The following is an 18,600-nucleotide window of genomic DNA, read 5'->3' as shown; positions in this document are numbered from 1 at the left end:
AAAAGATGTCCTTAAAATCCTCCGCATTTACAAACTTCAATTTTATGAACATAAATTCGTGCCGGAAAATAAAATCTTAGACAAATACACAGTGAAGCATAGAACGATAATATGCGTACACGTATGTTTGTGTTCGGAAGGGCTTGTATCATAGTGGCGTCCGAGAAATGATGCAATAGCGTCAGCGAAACCGAAACCGGGGAACGTCATGTCCGGGCAGGTGTTCAAACGGGGCGTACGGCGCGCCGGTCACGTAAGCACGCTTCCCGCTATTAAAGAGGCGCGCGGCCACCTGATGGTCGGAAGTGACGCGATGAGCCCCGTCTTCCTCCTCATCAGTATCGTCTGCGGAGCAGCGGCCCTCGGACCGGCGGCACCACTGCTCTGGCTGTGAGTACACCTCTCCTTCCTCTGTCTGAGACCGCGTGTGTGTAAATATCGTTTGAGCAGTTAGTTCCTTGGACTGCACGGAATCTCATTCTTGAAGATGTAGGTGTCGTGTCTGTTTTGACGGGAATGAATTCAACGATTCTATATTTTAACCTTCTATTGCCCAAATTATTATTTCTGTAGAGAAAAAAAATCTTTGTGCGCACAGAATGTTAAAAGAATAATGTATTAAACATATCGCTCAGTTGGAAGAAGAGTGGCACAATACGAAGAAATGAAATTTTACAGAAGAAGCGTTTGAGGTTGAACTCTTCAGGCAATTTGCATTAAGAAAATGAAGTTTGCTGTGATCTCCTGTGATTAATGTTAGAACAAAAAATTTCTCATTATTTTCCAAAGAAGATAGCGTCCTTTGAAGGTCTTTAAGCGAAGGAAAAAAAAGAAAATTAAAAACTTTGTATTGTGGCACTCTTTATCCAAACGAACGATATTTTTGTGGACCTTAGATTTCGAAAAAAAAAATATGTTTTTAACACTAGAATTTCAGCGGTCTTCGTATACTTAGAAATACTGATGGGGTCATTATGATCCTTTGAGAAGAAACCTGCATAGTTTACTACATAATGTAGCATAGTTGTCGAAATTGGATTAAAAAACATATTTACAATAAATACTATTTATTTAAAGGATGCAGAGATTTTAAGGATGTATAATAAAGTATTTTAATAACGTTTAAAATATCCTTAAAATAACCAGCGCTGTTTCGGTTACATTTCAGAAACTAGCGGCAAACGCTCCTTTTGTTTTTTCTTTTTTTCTTTGCTCAAAAACATTAAATATACTTCAAGTTCTTGCAATGATATGTTCCAATAAGCATTTTTGAGAGTCTGCTCTGTTTCAGTATCAGCAAATGTATTTGCATTCCTTTTTTTTTCTCTAAGGGGTCAAAATGACACTTGTCCACACTTCTAGGTATAACCCTTTAGTTTGGGTTTAAAACAATACAATTTTCTGGAAACTTTATTTTGTTATACAGCACGATGACTTGGGAAAAGTCATGGAAGGATAAAGCGTTTTATGAAAATACAGAAGAACTGTTAGCAAAAACGTCGACAAATTTGGAGAATTAAAAGATTTTTTTCAAACGATTTTTTTTAAAGATTTTTTTTTTTTCTATTTGCAAACTTTCATTTTTATTTCCAATTCTTGGAACGAAATATTTTTCAATCTGCAATTTATTTCAATCACCAACGCAACTTTCCTAATGTTCTTTTTGGTTCAAAAGTGTTTTTGCCCACCTTAACTATTCATGTAAAAATTAATTTAGTCATTATACTCCTTGATAAATTTCATGCCCCTTTCTTGCTTTTTTTTTTTTTCTTATTTTTGTGATTGTCGAAAAATTGTTCCTTTCCGATTCCATTCATGGTTTCGTGCAGAAATTTATATATTTTCACTCCCCCCCCCCTTTTTTTCAGTCGTTGTATCAGACGTGATTTTTTAATAACTTCTTAAAAATGACATTTCAATCGTCAAGTGCTTTTATTATTATTATTATTTTATTTCTTAACTTTGACATGTAAATGGGAGCAGATGGGTCTCTTTAAATCAAGCCCCTTTTATTTTTATTTTATTTGATTATTTAGTTAACAAGTTATTCATTTATTTATATTTCTAGGGCCACAAAAGTGGACACTTTAATCGTGGTAACATCTGAATGCATACTTCCTAAAAATCGAGAAAACCTTCACAAAAATTATATCTATCACAAAATAATTCATAACTATCATGCAGATTTTTTTTTTTTGCTGTTTTTACAATTTTATACTAAGCCATTGTCCACATCACGAAAAAAAATATGTAAACGACAGAAAATGACTTAATTTTCGCAAAAATAACCAAACAGACTCTCGTGGGAATCTTGAATTCTTGCTATGTGATTGTATTCTCCTTATCGCCTTCAAAATAAATATATAAATGCATGAAGAAATATTCATTTAAAAAATTAGCAAGGTAGTTTAACTCACCTAATATTAAAACTACTACTCATTTCAAATAAAACGTTTAGGTTATTGAACATTTTTCTTAAATTTCGAACGCTGGAGGCCAATGCCAAAATAAGGGTTTATTTCAGTTTTTTTTTTTTTGGATTTACCAGATAGTATTTGCAAATCGTACCAGAAAAATAGTTTGATAAGCTTTGGGTTGAAATAAATTATAATAGTGATGAGGTGGAATACTAAAATTCCCATTATTCTAAGTTGTGAGATTTTAGTGTATTTTTAATTTCTTAAGGCGAACTAAGGAAGGCGTGTTTCTGAAAATGATGCTTTTCGCTTTGTTTTGATAGTTTCAAAAAGACAAAAAACTAAGTGGCGTTCCCAGTGTGGGTGTCACCAGAAACGGTGATTTGTGGTTCAACCCCCCCCCCTCACCCCCCCGCCAAATCTTTTTTTTACGTAAACATGAAATTGGCATAATCTTGAGAAAGCTCATTTTTATTTCTGTAGTGAAACGAAAGTATAAATTGCAAATGCATTTTATGCAAAATTTACCAAAAAAGCATTTATGTAAACGTCTTCTCCCCGAAATATTGTGCTCCATTTTCTTTGAAATTCGATCAATTAAATATAATTTAAGATCTGTTGGGAAAACAATTCAGAATTAATGTATTCATATTTTTATTAAAATCTTAAATTTACTTTGGGTGCAAACCCGCAGATGGGTGTTATCCAGAGCAGCTGCCCCTAGCCCACCCCCCCTCCCTCTCCCTCTCCGTGGTGACGCTACTAAAAAGACTGAACAATGTGCTTTTATAGGCGTTTATTGGGTTGTCTATGTAGAGACAGCGCCAGTAGAGATGTGAAAGTTAGGGGTATCCAAGGATAAAAAAACTCTTTCGTAACCAAACTAGCTTATAATTTATTGCATTAACGAGAGGAGACATACACGCACCTTGTGCTCGGAGCAACAATGACAGAAGGTCTGAGGGCGTCACCTAGACGTTTACCTAAACTTTGAAGTTATCCCCGATGAGACTCGAAAAAATCGGCTTTAGAACTCTAGCATCTATTCCCCTATCCTACGATAGAAAGAGAAACATCTCCGCTTGATATTTCAGCAGAACAAGCTTTAAGATTGTTATATAGCACAAGAAAGGTGGTGGGTTCATTCCTGTGCATATTCTTGGGATCGAGCGAGGTGAACGACGACAGCCCTAACCGCCAGTCCACTGGGGCTGGCATTTGACTACTGGTATGGTCAAGGGTGGCCTGATGGACTGTCACGGGAGGTCACTGCGACCTTCCAAAATTTTCCTTGCTCGGCGAATTGTGGCTGTCGAATCGGCAAACTTGAGGACACAATTGCAATTTTTGAAAGCACGAATGTCCTCTTTCATATGCACTTCTGCGTGCGTATCCGTGTTTATCGTTGGCAAAATTTGAAATTCCATGCGGCAAATTGAGAATTTCTGCTCTCCCAAAAAAAATTAAACTTAGGGCGCCCCTGTGTAGAGTTACCATCAAGTTGCCCTAAGTTCTAGCAAAACAAACAGAAATGAAGTGCACCATACCATCTCGTCATAAAAGTGATAGTACCCTAACAGCAATGAGATGCAATCAGTGTTGTTTGCCTTTGCATTTGTACTAAGAGAACGATGCAAAATCAGATACATCCTATGTCTCTAAAATGGATTGGGATCTACTGGAACACAACCTACCCACCCGGATTTTTCTGCTTCTATTTGTTACTGCTGCCGAAGATAAAAGCGGCACGCCGCTTTTAGCCTCACTTCCCTTTGCTCCTGGAGAAAGTCTGAAACGAAAAAAAGACCTGGTGCAGAAAGAGTGGGTGCGATATCACATCGTGTCCGAGGACGAGAGAGTGGCTGCTGTCCACACTTCTCTTCGTTTCTCACGCCCCGCCCCGATCCGCACCTCTCATCACTGCTAGCAAGGGCGTTGACTCAGGCCATCTTCTACTAATCACCGCGATATCGATACATTAAGTATCAATCGTTGTTGGGGGATGAGGTGAGTCACATTTATTTTTGTCTTCGAAGGAATGGAACTCCGCTTTCTCAGTATCCATTCGAGTTGACATACAGTGAACTCTGGTAAACTTTACATAACTGAAATTAAATCAATGTTGCTCTGTTACTAACCACAGACTCTTGAATTTTTTTGAAAAGTACATTTTTCTACTTGGTTTTTTTTCTTTTTTTTATTATTATTATTTTTTTATTATTATTTTTTTAATTTTATTTACTTAAAACAAATTAGCATGACTTAATAGAAGTTAAATAATGTTGTTCAAATATTCTGCTTATCACAAATTTCATATTAGGCATAGGCAGTCTGTTGAACACTTGTTAAAAGATATCTTGGGTGAAAGCGACCATTCTTAGGACTATTAAAATTCCGTCATTATGGGGGATACATGATCCTTTAATGGTAGTCCCTCCAAAATACCGCCGCAGGCGGTAAGCGGGGCAAAAGCTCCCATGTCGCGCCAAAAATTAATGTACTGCGCATTAATTTTGTACCGCTGCTGGCGGCAAGGGGGGGGGGCGCAAGGCTTTCAAAGAACACCGACGAAGGCGGAGTACAACAGCCCGCCACAGGCGGCAAGATCCAAGCGGATTAAATACTAAAAGACCTGTTGTATTGCATAAATACTAGCTGCTTGAGAACCCCCAGAACTGCTTTCGCAGCTTCTGTCGGATAGCTTTGCGTGCGGAGGTCGCTTCGCTCGCTCATCGGACATTCATAAAATACTTTGATCTATAGATGGGGCAAACCTAATCTGGTAGCACTAAAGGTGTTGCAGGTCCTAATCACAGCATAATGAATTATTAATGCACTGCCCTCCCCCCCCCACACACACATTTAGCCCTTTTTCTTCGTTTTTAAATGATTGTTATATCAGTACGAATCATTCGTATTTTTTTAACCAAATGATGTACACTATATGACTAAAAGTATTGGTACACTTTCAAAAATTCACATTTTTGACTATTTCTCGAGAATTAAAAGACCAATTGCTTTGTGAATTTGATCGCATAAAAAGTATGTTTCAGCTGTTAATTTCGTTAAAAGTTATATCATCCATGCATTTAGGGGACCAGCCAGCAACAAATTGAGGAAACCAAAAATGTTTTTTGATCATCGTTCATCGTAAATAGCTGAGAATAAGCTGTAAATTTCAGAAATGAGTTACCTTATTCTGTACAATTATTTCACTTACTTTCGAGAAAATGTCACTGATATTCAAGAAGATATAAGTATTTCTCTCAGAAGTACGAATTTTATTTGAAGGTTTTTAGCTCATAACGCGTAAAGTTTTCCATCAAAGCTTACCAAACTTTCAGAAAACTTGACAACACACAAGAAAAGTAAAATATTAAAATTTGAAAGTAAAATGTTGAACATTTGATAATATATGGACATTTAATGCTATTAATTTTTCTCTGCGCAATGCGCATGCGCGAAAGATAGCAATTTATAACGTTCATAATCCAAACCACAACTACATTCTCCAACTCATAATAACAATTCTAGTTCAATATCTTAAAAATTCAGAAACTTATCAGCGATATAATGAGCCGAATTTGAATATGATAGGCAACGACTCGCTAGGGGTCGTTTGCAACATTTGCTTGCAATTGCTCAGTGTGATTCCTGATAAAAACATATTATTTGCAAACGATCCCTCACGACTCGTAGTCTGCAAAGAGAACTATTCAAATTCAGCTTATTAGAACGCTGGTAAATTTTTGAATTTTTAACATTTTGAACTGAACTTTTATTATGAGTTGGAAAATCTAGTTGGTGCTTAGATCATGAAAGTTAAAAATTGAAGTCTTTCGATTTATCTATGAAAGTTATAAATCGCAGAAAAAAATGCTTTAAACGTTCATATTTCATCAAATTTTCAACATTTAAATTTCAAATTTTAATATTATGCATACTTCTCTTGTGTGTTGTCAAGTTTTCTGAAAGTTTGGTAAGCTTTGATGGAAAACTTTACGCGTTATGAGCCAAAAACCTTCAAATAAAATTCGCAGTTCTGAAAGAATGCTTATATCTTCATGAATATCAGTTATATTTTAAGTTATATTAAAAGTCATAAAATAAATTTACATAGAAGGTTCCTAATTTATGAAATTTACAGCTTATTCTCAGCTATTTATGATGAATGATGATCAAAAAACATTTTTGTTTTCCTCACTTTATTGCTGGTCCCCTAAATGCATTGGTGATATAACTTTCAATGAAAAATGACAGCTAGAATATAACTTTTATGTTACGAAAGGAAGTAAATTATTTTCCAAAAGTGTTGGCAACCTTAATTTGCATTAGGTTTTTTCTCATTCGTTCATTCCTTCTTGAAACGAGATCGCGTCAGCAGAATATGCAAATTGCCGGTAGCATTTAAGCTCCTGGCACTTTGCTTCACTCTCTTGCCTTTCAATTTCAACCCAAGTCAGACTTCGTTGTTTCTTTCGACAGCTCAATTGAGTCTGTCTGTTTTTGCCGATAGTTTCGGCTTACTGCTCTTGATATGAATATCATAGCTCAGTATGTTTAACGTTTCATACTTTGACTTAGAATGTTAGATTCAGAAGTCATTTAAAGTATTATGAGCTACTTAATAATGTAAAGAGCGTATTCTCAATATTTCCTTTAACATGTCATTGTATATATCATAGCCATAATAAACAAGTTACTTTTTAAATTTGGCTCTTCATGATGTTGCACAAGATAAATATGTTTTTTCAAGAAGTATCATACGTCCTGGTTGAGCTTCCACTTAAAGTTAATAAGCTGAGCACTTTTAAAAGCTCACAGTTTAACATTTTAGGTGAAAAAAAGTTACAAAGCAATTGGTCTTTTATTTCTCGAGAAATCCTTTAAATTGTGAAGTTTTGAAAGTGTCCCAATACTTTTGGTCATATAGTGTAAATGCATAAATGAATGATCTGGACTGGAAAGAAGGAATGGGACAACGTTGAATGTGTGTGTGTGCGGTTTTTTTTTTTTTTTTTTTTTTTTTTTTCAAAATTGGTGTTCCGGTGAAATAATGTTAGTTGGTTTATTGAAAACTGAATTTGGATTCATCTTTACCCTTTGGAGAAAAAAGTTTATTAACAATGTTGGATGTGACCTTTTCTAGGCAGCTTTTTCAGATTTAATTGCACTCTCAGAAAAAAATACTCTCCTCTAAAATTTGTATTTGTAACATTCAAAGTTGTTCCAGTCAACCATTCAATTGATAAATCTATGGAATTGATAGTCTATGGAAATTGTTTGGTTAAATATACTGAATAACAGCGTCACATTTAAAGTAGATGAAAAAGAATGCAAAAAAAATTTCAGTTTCAAAAACCCTCCAGATTTTTTTTTTTTTTCTGGTTGCGCCACTGATTTCAGTTCAATTTATTTTAAATGCCTCTTTGTATGAACAGATTGATGTTGAAATGAGATAAATCATTGATAATATCCTAGTTCGGAAGCTCTAGTAGTTGTGTAAACAGTATGTTAATCTGCATCGATAAATACGTTGATTTGAGTCGATAGTCTACTTTCTCTCGCAGATGTTTAAATAAACCACCATGTGCCAATGTTTATATTTGTCTGTAATGTCGACGCATGTTATGTCTCATTCATTAATAGAATTTATGTTCCTACGAAACGCCGAAATTAGAGACTGTCGGCTAACAGGTGATTCATTATAAATATTCGGTCTTTCACCGATGTCTTTGCTATGTGAATGTTGACATTCACCGGCGAAAATTGACATGTGCCAGATTTTGGACTTTTACAGTAACATATAAATGTATGTATAAATATTAAAGTGCAATATCTGGAGATCTAGTATGTTTTTTAATAGTTTTTGGTTGCATATTCAGGGTACGCCTGTGAAGCAGAAATATTAAAAATACTTTTTTTTTCATAAAACATCTGCATCAGGTTTCTGTTTTTTTTTTTCTATAGATTTGACTTGAGCTAAATATGAACCTTTTTAACTCTTTGAAATACAACAGCATACAAGTGAAAAGCATTACTGCTTACACGGGTGGCCACCTAGAGGGGGGGGGGGTAATGGCAGACTGTGCCATTAAATTATTAAGGGGTGTTTTGAGGGGTATTTTTCACTTTTTTCGGGGGAGGGGCTCTTGCTTTTGGCGGGGGGTCTTTGCGATATTTAGGGGGGTGCACCTTTGCTCTTAAGGGGTGGGCACCCCTGACTGCTTGAACTTTCTTTTAATTTTCACCACAATTTTTGCACCACTCGACGAAGCAAGGCAAATTTAATTCGTGCAATACACTTGGCGACAAGAGGGGGATTTCTTCGCTACCATGAGGAGTAATCACTAATCACAAACATTCCTTCTATCTATCTCCTATTACCATTGCCTATCTAGAACCAACAGTAAGATGAAGTGGATCCCATAGGTAAGCATTTACCAATAGATACTTCTTCCGGCAGTGCTTTATTTCCCATTTTTCAAATTTACAGAAATCTTCTGAAAATCTCATTTTCTCTATCTATAACATTGGGAAACACCTACTAGACAATATGTTTCATTTTACCAACCATGGCCCCACTAAATGGAACTTTCGCTTTACGGGCCTTGATAATTTATGACTTTTCTGTGCTAAACCGGTGCAACTATTATCTGCTCTTGAAATTCTCGAAAAATTCGAAACTTCATATGTTGCCCGTTTTGATCGCAAGAGTCACTGAACGGAATCATCTGCATCCACCAATCAATGGCAACGTAATGGGAAAAAAGGATTCCCTGTAGCGCCCTCTTCGTTGCCTTGGGTTTCAGCGATTGTCTGAGCCTAAAAGCGTAAGCGAAATTTAGCAGCGCCATGGACCAACTTATGACCTCTGAGTCCAAAAATAATCTCAGTTTAGTGTATTACGTAAAGCTTTTTTACTACATTCGGCTCAAACCGACCAATTTACAAAATGTAGGACATTTTTAAAATAATATCTGACAAATATTAGAAATTACTCTCTGCCATGAAAAGTCTCCATATTCACATTAGGTGTAAAGAAAAAACTTAACTTGGAAGATGAAAACTAATGACAATTTTGAAATCAGCAATATCTATTGTACTCTAAAACAACTCAAAAATCTAATTCAGCATATTTTGTTAAAAATTGTTCTCTCTAAAATCAAACTCTATCTTATTACAGCGGAGTGCAGCGGAGCCGCAAATCCTTGTCATGGGAAAGTCCTTCGGATTGTGTTCGCGCCGCCCGGACGGGCGTCCTGGCCCCGGTGCAAAAGGCGGCCTGCAAGGCCAACCTGGCCCTCATGCCCGTTTTGAGTTCGGCCTCAAGGCGCGTAGCGGAAGCCTGCCAGCAAGTATTCCGAACGCACCGCTGGAATTGCTCCTCCGTGGAAAAAGCACCTAACTTTGGTCAAGACCTCCTAAGAGGTGAGTTTGCTTTTGTTCATTATTGTTGTTTTTATTTACAAGGTTCTAAAAAAAATTCGCGGACAAAGTTAAAAATTCAATTCTTTTCGTAAATTTGTTAATGCTTTGGAATTTTTGTTGGCAAGATGTCTGATACTGGACACTGGTAACAAAATTATGCAGCTCGAGATCCAGGTTATGTTTTGTTGCATCACTACTGGAAGGGAAGGGTTTGACACAGGACACAGGATTCAAACGTTTGAAGAACTTTAATTCGAAGTTGTCTGAATGATATTTTGACTCGATCTGGAACTTGTAGATTGATAGCAAAAAGTGATTAATAATGACCGACATTATTTTGAGGAATAGTTTTCTAGCTTCTCGGTGATCTTTTTTCATAACCTAGTGGTTATATGTTCATTTTTTACACGATTTTGAACGAGGAAAAGAACAGTAGATTGTCGAAGATTGGTGACGATTTTTCCAACCTCGATATTTTTTACTAGAAATATGGATTAATAGATTGCTTGGGGGATTACCCCTCCCCCCTCATTGCACCCCTTAATAGAACGTATGTTTCTAGAACATTAGATATTGTGTTTGGATATAATCACAACTTTTGTGAGTAATATAGCGTCTAACAAACATACGCAATCAAAATTCAGTTAACATTTTAAAACGCAGCAAAACATGGATCGGTTGAAACTGCAATTCTGAAGAAAAAACACGACGTTTCACGAAAAGTAACTAATGAGAACATCTTTCTCTGGCTTATTCATCAAGATGACTTATTCCACGTCTAAATAGTTTTTCTTTGACTAAATAATATGAAGAAAATAAATCGTTCGGTTTTTAAAGAAGCGCTCGCCGCTCCGTGCCCGCCAGCATGCGCCCTCGACCTCGAAAATCTGAATCGTGAGAACGAGCGAGGAACGTCTGCTGCGAGCAAATTCAAAGATTTATCGGACCACTATTCCGGAGAGAGGTCGAAAGGGAACGGAGAGAGTCACGTACTTTTTTGTCGGAAGTTACATTCGTGCCTTTCTCTCTCGCTCGGTTTACACCTGAAAACTCAAATTTTTAGTTAGATGCAGGCGCTGGCTCAGAGGGGGGGGGGGGGGGGGGGGGAGAACACCTGTTGGCCCGAGTCCGATCCTGAAGGTGGCCCAATATTTTTAAAACTAGGGGCAAAATATAGGGGTAAACAATATGGAGGGGGCCCGGAAAAGTCACATTTGACGAATCCAAATGACTTTTCCGGGCCCCTATCTGTGCACGCCTTGGTTAAACGCAGTGGCCGGTTGGCACTTTAAGGCCCCTATATACACACACGCGGCGGTTTCAAGAATCAACATTTCGAAAAAATTGTCTGGAATTTTTCTTACTCTTTACAGGGGATAATTTAGTTGAATCAACTTATCTTCATATATATAACAGCCAATTCACTGATCGAGTAACGCTCCTGACGTCACCAACAATGAAACTCACGTCACATCATGATAATTTGATAATATTTTTTGGTAATCACTGTTATAACCAGGGGTTCCAGACGAGTGAAAATATTCCCTCTAAGGTGAAAGCATAGTGCCTGAAGGTGCAATGCAGGCTAGAAAATAGAGCAGAGGAGCCGAAACAGCATGCAATCACAAAAAGACTCATTGCGCATGCGCTTTTGCCTTAGACATATATTCAACCACCTCAATATGGCGGACAAATGATGATTGCGTTTGTGTGTCTTTCACATTTGAATGAAGTACACTATTGGATTAAAACACAACTTTTCTAGGATTAATTATCCGAAATTACAAGTCAGTACAGCTTTTGATCACTTTGTAGCTTTTAGGGCTTTCAAACATAGTTAAGTGTTTAAAAGTGCATTTATTGCTTTTCAGTTACCGTTACTGTCTTTTAGTTAGTTAATCGTTACTATCGTGAAATTTCCATCATTCAAAACGCTACTAAAAATATCTGTCATTATTTTCTTGAGTACTCGATAAGCAGCTTTTATTAATCACCAAAAAAAAAAAAAAAAAAAACCTACTATAAGATTATCAATAATCAACAAGTGAGAATCTTAATAAAAATGATTCTTGTGCTTCTTAGATTATAACAGAAAGCTAGCGAAAAAAAATCTCTCTCAGTCTAGCTCTTTTTTTTTTTTTTTTTTGCTTTTTCATTCAAGTGTTAGAATCATTTCCTGTTAGCGGTTAATGTATCTATGGCGTTAGAAATTTCTTTTGGTTTTTTAACTGTCGAAAAACTTTATGTGCATTTTATTTTGTTACTCTTGATTAACGTTTATGAAACGATTTTGTTTTTCCGTAACTGTAATATCCCTGAATATTTTTTGGCTCTTCATGTAAATAATCCATAAGTACAGCTATGCTTCATTTTCGGAATGCGTCATGTTTTAGTAAATGTATAATTTCTCTCATTATTTAAATAATTACTCGTCTTTAAATTATAACGATTTGTGACAGATCTTTGATACCAAGTAAAGGGGTAGATTTTTATTGTTTTATTAATTCTTAACATTACTTCTTGTATTAAAAAAAAAAAAAAACTCATCAGAACTCTGAATTTTTCACATGTTTTTAACGGCCCCAGAGTTATTAATATTATTTATTTTATGAATTTTTAAGAAAACGATAAAGATTTCACTGGTCTGCAAAGTTTTTCATTTGCTTTTACCGCGCCCGTGGATCAAAAGAGGTTGAGAGACACTGAGTTATAGCAATGAGCACTTCTTAACTATGTTGAAAACTCTGAAATATGATCAAATGCTGTAAATACATGTTTTAATCATTTCCAGTATCGAGTTCAATGTGAAAAATGTCCAAAACGTAGAATATCATAAATCAAAACAAAACTTAAAAAAAAAGACACACAACTGTATTCAAAAACGCAAAAATACGAGGGAGGGGGGGGGAAGGATCAATAGTAAGGGTGCCATTTCTTTCTCCAAAGGTTCCTTTATTTCACTGAGGCTGTCTGTTTTTTAAAAGGTGCCTGTTTTTCACCCTATTTAGAGGTGCGATTTCGTCTCCTTATTGGGTGCCGCTGGTGAACAAGCGTTTCTCCCTTGAAAGGTACCGAATGCATCCTGTAGTTTTAATAGTGATGACATGCAGGGAAATGCTTTATTTTGACAAAGCTGAACTGGATCCGGTAACTCAACTGTTTTACTCTAGTAAGAATGACATTTTAGGAGAATGAAAAAAAATTCGAAAAAGTGGTCTACAGTGAACGCTTTCTACTGAAGCTTAGGGTTGATCGACTGGAGTTAGGGTTGAAATTTCAACCATCAAAATATCCACAAACAGGCAATGGCTTCGTTAAAAGGTAGAAGCAATATTCATCCGTCATACCTTGATGGGCAATTTTCTAGTCTTCTAATGAGCCGAATTTGTTCGAGCAGCTGCTCCGCAACGCTGTTAAAACTGAACGGAATTTACTCCCAACTAGTTTAGTCGTGTGTAGAGCGATCGCTTGTCAATATTCAACTAAAAAGTTGATTACACGCATCGGGATGAGAATGATGCCGGCATAGTTGACTGTCGCGGGAAGGATGATAGGCTATTCCTTCACTTTTCTACCTGGTTACACTTTCTAATAACAGCTTAACAGCTCTTTCGAAAGTTGATTCCAGGCCCGTGTCCAGGATTTTATAAAGGGAGGGGTTGAAACTTTCCCCTTTATAACTTAGGTTGTCAAAGGAAAACTAATTATGCGTGTTGAATAGTTCATTTTAGTTCGATAACTAGACTTTTTTTTAAACGTTTTGTGGGGTTTTTTTTAAATAAAATCTTATTTGTACTGTTCAACATTTTGTAAATCTGAAAAAAAAAGGCAAACACATTCCTTTTATGCCACCTAATGCTAGTTTCTTTATTTTTTCTTTTGTTTTTCCATCAAATAACATTGAATAGAAATTTAATGAAAATAAAAACTTTATAACAAAAAATTGCTGTTTCGCATAGAAACATTCTTCTAATGTGTGAAACGACTAATTCATCCAATACTAAAGGCATACAATAAACAAAACCCAATAGTAAGCAAAGTAACCATTTTCTTTGCCCATAAGTTTTTTTTTTTTTTTTTTGGCTACATCATTGTCTAATATTCTTTAAAATAATTTTCCCCTGCTTGCTTACAGCATTTGCTGGACTCTTCAGCCATTCCTCCACTGTTAATTTTTTCAAGCATTTAGTAGCAAAGATGCTTGGGAAAACTACAATTGAGTAAAATGTTAATTGTTAAAGATGGTTAAATATCAGAGGGCGATTTATTTTAGTGTTAATACTGTATCAAAATTTAACACTAAAATTAATTAAAACTTAAAATATATTTTGGAAAATCGTTTAATGATTCATTGATTTTTTTTCAATGGGAGGGGTTTAACCCCTAAAACCCTCCCCTTGGACACGGCTCTGGTTGATTCAACTATGTTGCCTGGTGTGATGGAGGAATAAATTTAATCGCCACCTCATCCAAGATTATTTTAATATTATTATTATTATTATTATTATTATTATTATTATTATTACGAGGAAAAAATCATCGCACTAAAAAATAAGCTGGGGAAGGAAATATTAGCATTGCAGATCAAACTACAAAGCCATTCATTTGCTTTTTCTTTTCTTGTGCGTGTGTGTGTTTTTTACCCGTTCTCGAGATACGTTCAACTTTTGTACTCACCCATGGCTCTTGTTAGTTCTTGAGGGGGAGGGGGACCAATGAGGCGATGGAAAAGAGAATGAAATCAATAATGATTTGACTTTTCTTATCTGTTGGCGATATGGAATAGTATGTGAGAACTTGAGATTGTTTTTACATCACAAACAACGTGCGACAAAGTACGAGTAGAAATTATATGTTATGTATGACAAAAAAAAAAAAAAAAAAAAAATCAATGAAGTAGTAATAATTATCTGTAGCCGGTTTTGAGCATATTAATTAGTTGCCAAATTATATCATTTAGTTGCCAGGTGGCGAATGGCAAATCATTATTTTCAGGTCCAACTCAGCTGATCGCCATTAACTACTAAATGCTCATAGCTCGCCTTTCGATTCATCGCTCATCAAGTCCGAACCTCACCTCGTTGCCAAGAGGTTCCGAGAGGGACTGGAGCAGTATCCAACGATATTGAACTATGTATGTCTTTGCAATATCCTCCTAATAAAAAGCCACAGAAAGAGTACGTAACAGAAGATCTTACCTTTTGGAAAAATCTTGATAAAAGGTATTTAATTCCTCTCGACTGAGTCCTTGTGCCCAGGGTTTTTTAACCTCTCAGCGGACGCGGGCTCAGAACTACCATGAAAGGTCACGCGTACCTCTCTGATACACTATTCCACACACATAAATTTTTGACACATTTCGCAGCTGAACCTTGTTAACATACCCTAGCGCAGCCAGAAATACCTTCTGGAGGGGGTTTTTTGATTAAAAAAAAAAGACCTTCTGGAGGTTTTTTTTAAATCAAAAATTCCTTCTGGAGGGGTTTTTTTTTTTGGATCAAAACAATCCTTTCATATGCATAAACTACTGTATTATAATTTGCATTTTTATTAAACCAGTGACTCTAAGGGGGGGGGGAGGGTTTCACCCCCAAACCTCCCCCCCCCCCCCCCCCCTTCCTTTCGCTGCGCCACTGTTAATATATAAAGGGTGAAATAGCTCTTTAATCATGAAAAGAAAAATTAAAAAACGGCCTTTTTTGATGTTCAGATTTCATGATTCATGAATTATTTGCTCAACAGATTATGATAAAAGTTCAACGGTAAAATCGTTCACGAAATCGTGCTCCCTTTTTGAAAGTTCCAATCAATATCCCCCTTTTGCACCTCAAAGTCCCAATCCCAATATACCAAACAAATATATTCGCAGATGCGTTGCGCCCAGCCCAACTGAAGACACATCAAATGCAAAATCCCTTTTATTTTGTATTTTCGACCGAAAGCATTTAATAAAACTGTTTCAAGAATGGAAGTTTTTTTCTTTTTTTGGGCTAGTTTTTCCACAGTTTCGTAGAGCCGGTTTCAGGCTTCAATTTCGGAAACAGGTTGCTTATCTGATTCACGTCCGTAAAAGATGATTCACGATCAATTTCAGAAAAGCTTTCGGGTACAACCATCTTAATTTCAGAGGCATAAATTCCGTTCCAGTAGTGCTAGAGCGTTCGGCGACGATCGTAAAATGGATAAAGTTTCCGAAATGACCGAGTCCTTGTCCGATTTGGGGCAAAGTAAACCGGACACTCATCAGCACGCGTGTGTGCCATTACCCTTCATTCGCCATGTTTATTTTTAAAAACGTTATAATTGCAGTAGCAAAGCACAACGAAAATAAATATAAGCATAAACGCAAAGTTAAATGTTCACTTTATAGACGCAATGAGTAGATTGCTATTTGAAAATAATAATGTGCACTTACATTCAAGTGAGATGTAGAATTTTATAACAAAACACTTGAAAATTAATTACGTGAGGTCACAAAAAGTTTTCTTCCGACAATGACCTAGGTATAACCTTTAAGGTGGTTCAAAAATACATATTTAAAAAAGTGTTTCCTAGATAATAGGGTACCCCTCAATATTTTTAGATTTGTGGATAGCAATATTCTGGAAGAATTTTAGCCATACGCGTCGGAACCGGGGGAGCTGGGGGAGCTTGAGCTTCCCCTGGAATATATCAAACCGGCTCAGCTCCCCCGGAATTAAATTTCTAGCACTGCAGCTTATTGCCGTACATTGATTTCCTCAAACCTGATACCTGATTTCAAAAATGTGATCTGCCTTTTCTAAGAATTTCCACCCAATAAGCAACAAAAGCAGGGGGCAGACGGAGTGGTCAGTGCACTTGAATTCACCTTCACCCTTTTTTACTGTTAAAAACATCTCTTGATTCCAGAAATGCGGAAAAGTGGGCGCTACCCCCGCGTCCTGCGAAAATCAGTACCAGTACCAATATGGATTTGCTCCCCACCTTGAGCTCGTGTTTCGGCTTTCGAGAGCGGCATTGCAGTTCAGTTCATATTCTTATTAGTTTTGCATGCGGTTTTTTTTGTCTAATGCGGTGGCGAATCCAGAATTTTGTTCTGGGGGCGGCTGAGGTAGTTAAAATTCTTGCTGAGGTCTTGACTAATGAATCTTTCTGAGTTACATTTGAAATTATCTAAAATTTGGTATTCAGTGTTAAAACTCTAAATTTTAAATCTATATTCAAAGTTTTTTCATTCGTTTAGATATATTTGTTATGCAATTTGAAGGCAAAATTTTCAATTCTTGTTAAGGATGCTAAACAATTACGCTGACAAGGTGATGTAAATGAAAATAGAAGAAAGAAAAGCTGAAAGATGTTAAACAAATAGTTAAACAGCGAGAAAGAAGACAAAATTTTAGAAATTGGTATTAAACACGAAAATTAAATAGAGAGAAAGAAAGAAAAACAAGTAGCTATTATATCTACACTTTTTCTCCTTTCCTTCTTTCAGTGAGTAAATGTATAAATATTTAGAACAGGTAGGGAAAAAGTTCAGAAATTTGAAGGGAAATTTCGGAAAATTAACACTCCTGTTACTATCGCAAATTTGTATATCAACTTAAGAAGAGCGAAAACAAATTAATTGATAAAGATAGAATGGATGTATCGAATTATATATATATATATTTTTTTTAACATTAAGATGCATAGACAGAGGGTGAAAGAATTTACTTCTGGTATGGGGGTGGCTGCAGCCTCGGAGCCGCCCCCCCCCCCGCCCCCCTTGATTCGCCATTAGTCCAATGATCACAAAAAGAGATAATAATGAGCCAGTTTGGCATTTAAATATGAATAACATGGAAGGTGCTCCAGACATGACTGAAAAAAGGTTACTAAGGTTGTTTGTACTTGTTCAAATAATGTTGAACTTATTCAAATAATTTCAACTTTCCAAAAACTTACAGTGGCTCCCAAAAGTATTCGTACACTTACGATTTTCAATGAAATACGCCATTATCGATTCCTTAAAATTAATATTTTGGAACGGGTATTTAATTATAAGATCTATGATTTACTTTTTAACAAAACTACATGAAAATTGTTAATAACATAATAAAACTTGATTTTTAAGAAATCAATAATCAAAAAACTTGACACCAGAAACTTGATTTCACAGAAGTCTTCGTACACTTTGAAAAAATATCAAAAAACTAGTAAATAATCTAACTTTTTACTAAGTTATTATTTAGTAGAATATCAAGCAGTATCAGAAACAGTTTTTAAACGACTGGGAATAGATTTCATTGTTTTTTTTTTCTTTTTTTTTTGAACAATTTCTGAGTAAGTGTTCAGCCGCACTTCCAAGTCTTACTGTTTCTAATTCGTTTTCCGTTTCAATAGTGTATTTTCGTAATATATCCACCAGATATCTCCAAATATGTTCTATTAAGTTTAAATCTGGCGATTGAGGAGATATTTCTAAGGTTAATGACAATCTTTGAGGCACCAAACGCAAACGTGTGCTTCTTATCGTTATCTTGATTAAAAAACGAAGTTGTTTCCGATTGCCAAATTTTGGGATAATAATTTAAAATTGTTTCTAAAAATATTTCACTGAACGGCATGATTCATCGAAAAATTTCAAACTTCCAAGTCCTCACACACCTCACACAAGAACACCTTCACCGTCCTGATTAACTGATCCCAACTAAGTTCTTTAGATTTAATTTCTCATTTTTTTTTAATTTACAATTATGCAACAATTTAACCCAAAATGTTGAATTTATTT

The 18,600-nt window shown here is 35.8% G+C and overlaps 1 protein-coding gene across 1 annotated transcript in view; it reads left to right on the top strand.

Moving 5' to 3' along the window:
* The first annotated feature begins 208 nt into the window (after positions 1-208).
* LOC129233239 (protein Wnt-4-like) overlaps positions 209-18,600 on the top strand; it is a 44,443-nt gene continuing 26,051 nt past the window's right edge. Inside the window, exons 1-2 of the mRNA XM_054867293.1 lie at positions 209-390; positions 9,604-9,848. Coding sequence (XP_054723268.1) covers positions 209-390; positions 9,604-9,848 — 427 coding nt within the window. The remainder of the gene's footprint in view (positions 391-9,603; positions 9,849-18,600) is intronic.

This window comes from Uloborus diversus, unplaced genomic scaffold (assembly GCF_026930045.1).
Source record: "Uloborus diversus isolate 005 unplaced genomic scaffold, Udiv.v.3.1 scaffold_277, whole genome shotgun sequence".
Taxonomy (NCBI): domain Eukaryota; kingdom Metazoa; phylum Arthropoda; class Arachnida; order Araneae; family Uloboridae; genus Uloborus; species Uloborus diversus.
This window is presented reverse-complemented; position numbering and strand designations above follow the sequence as displayed.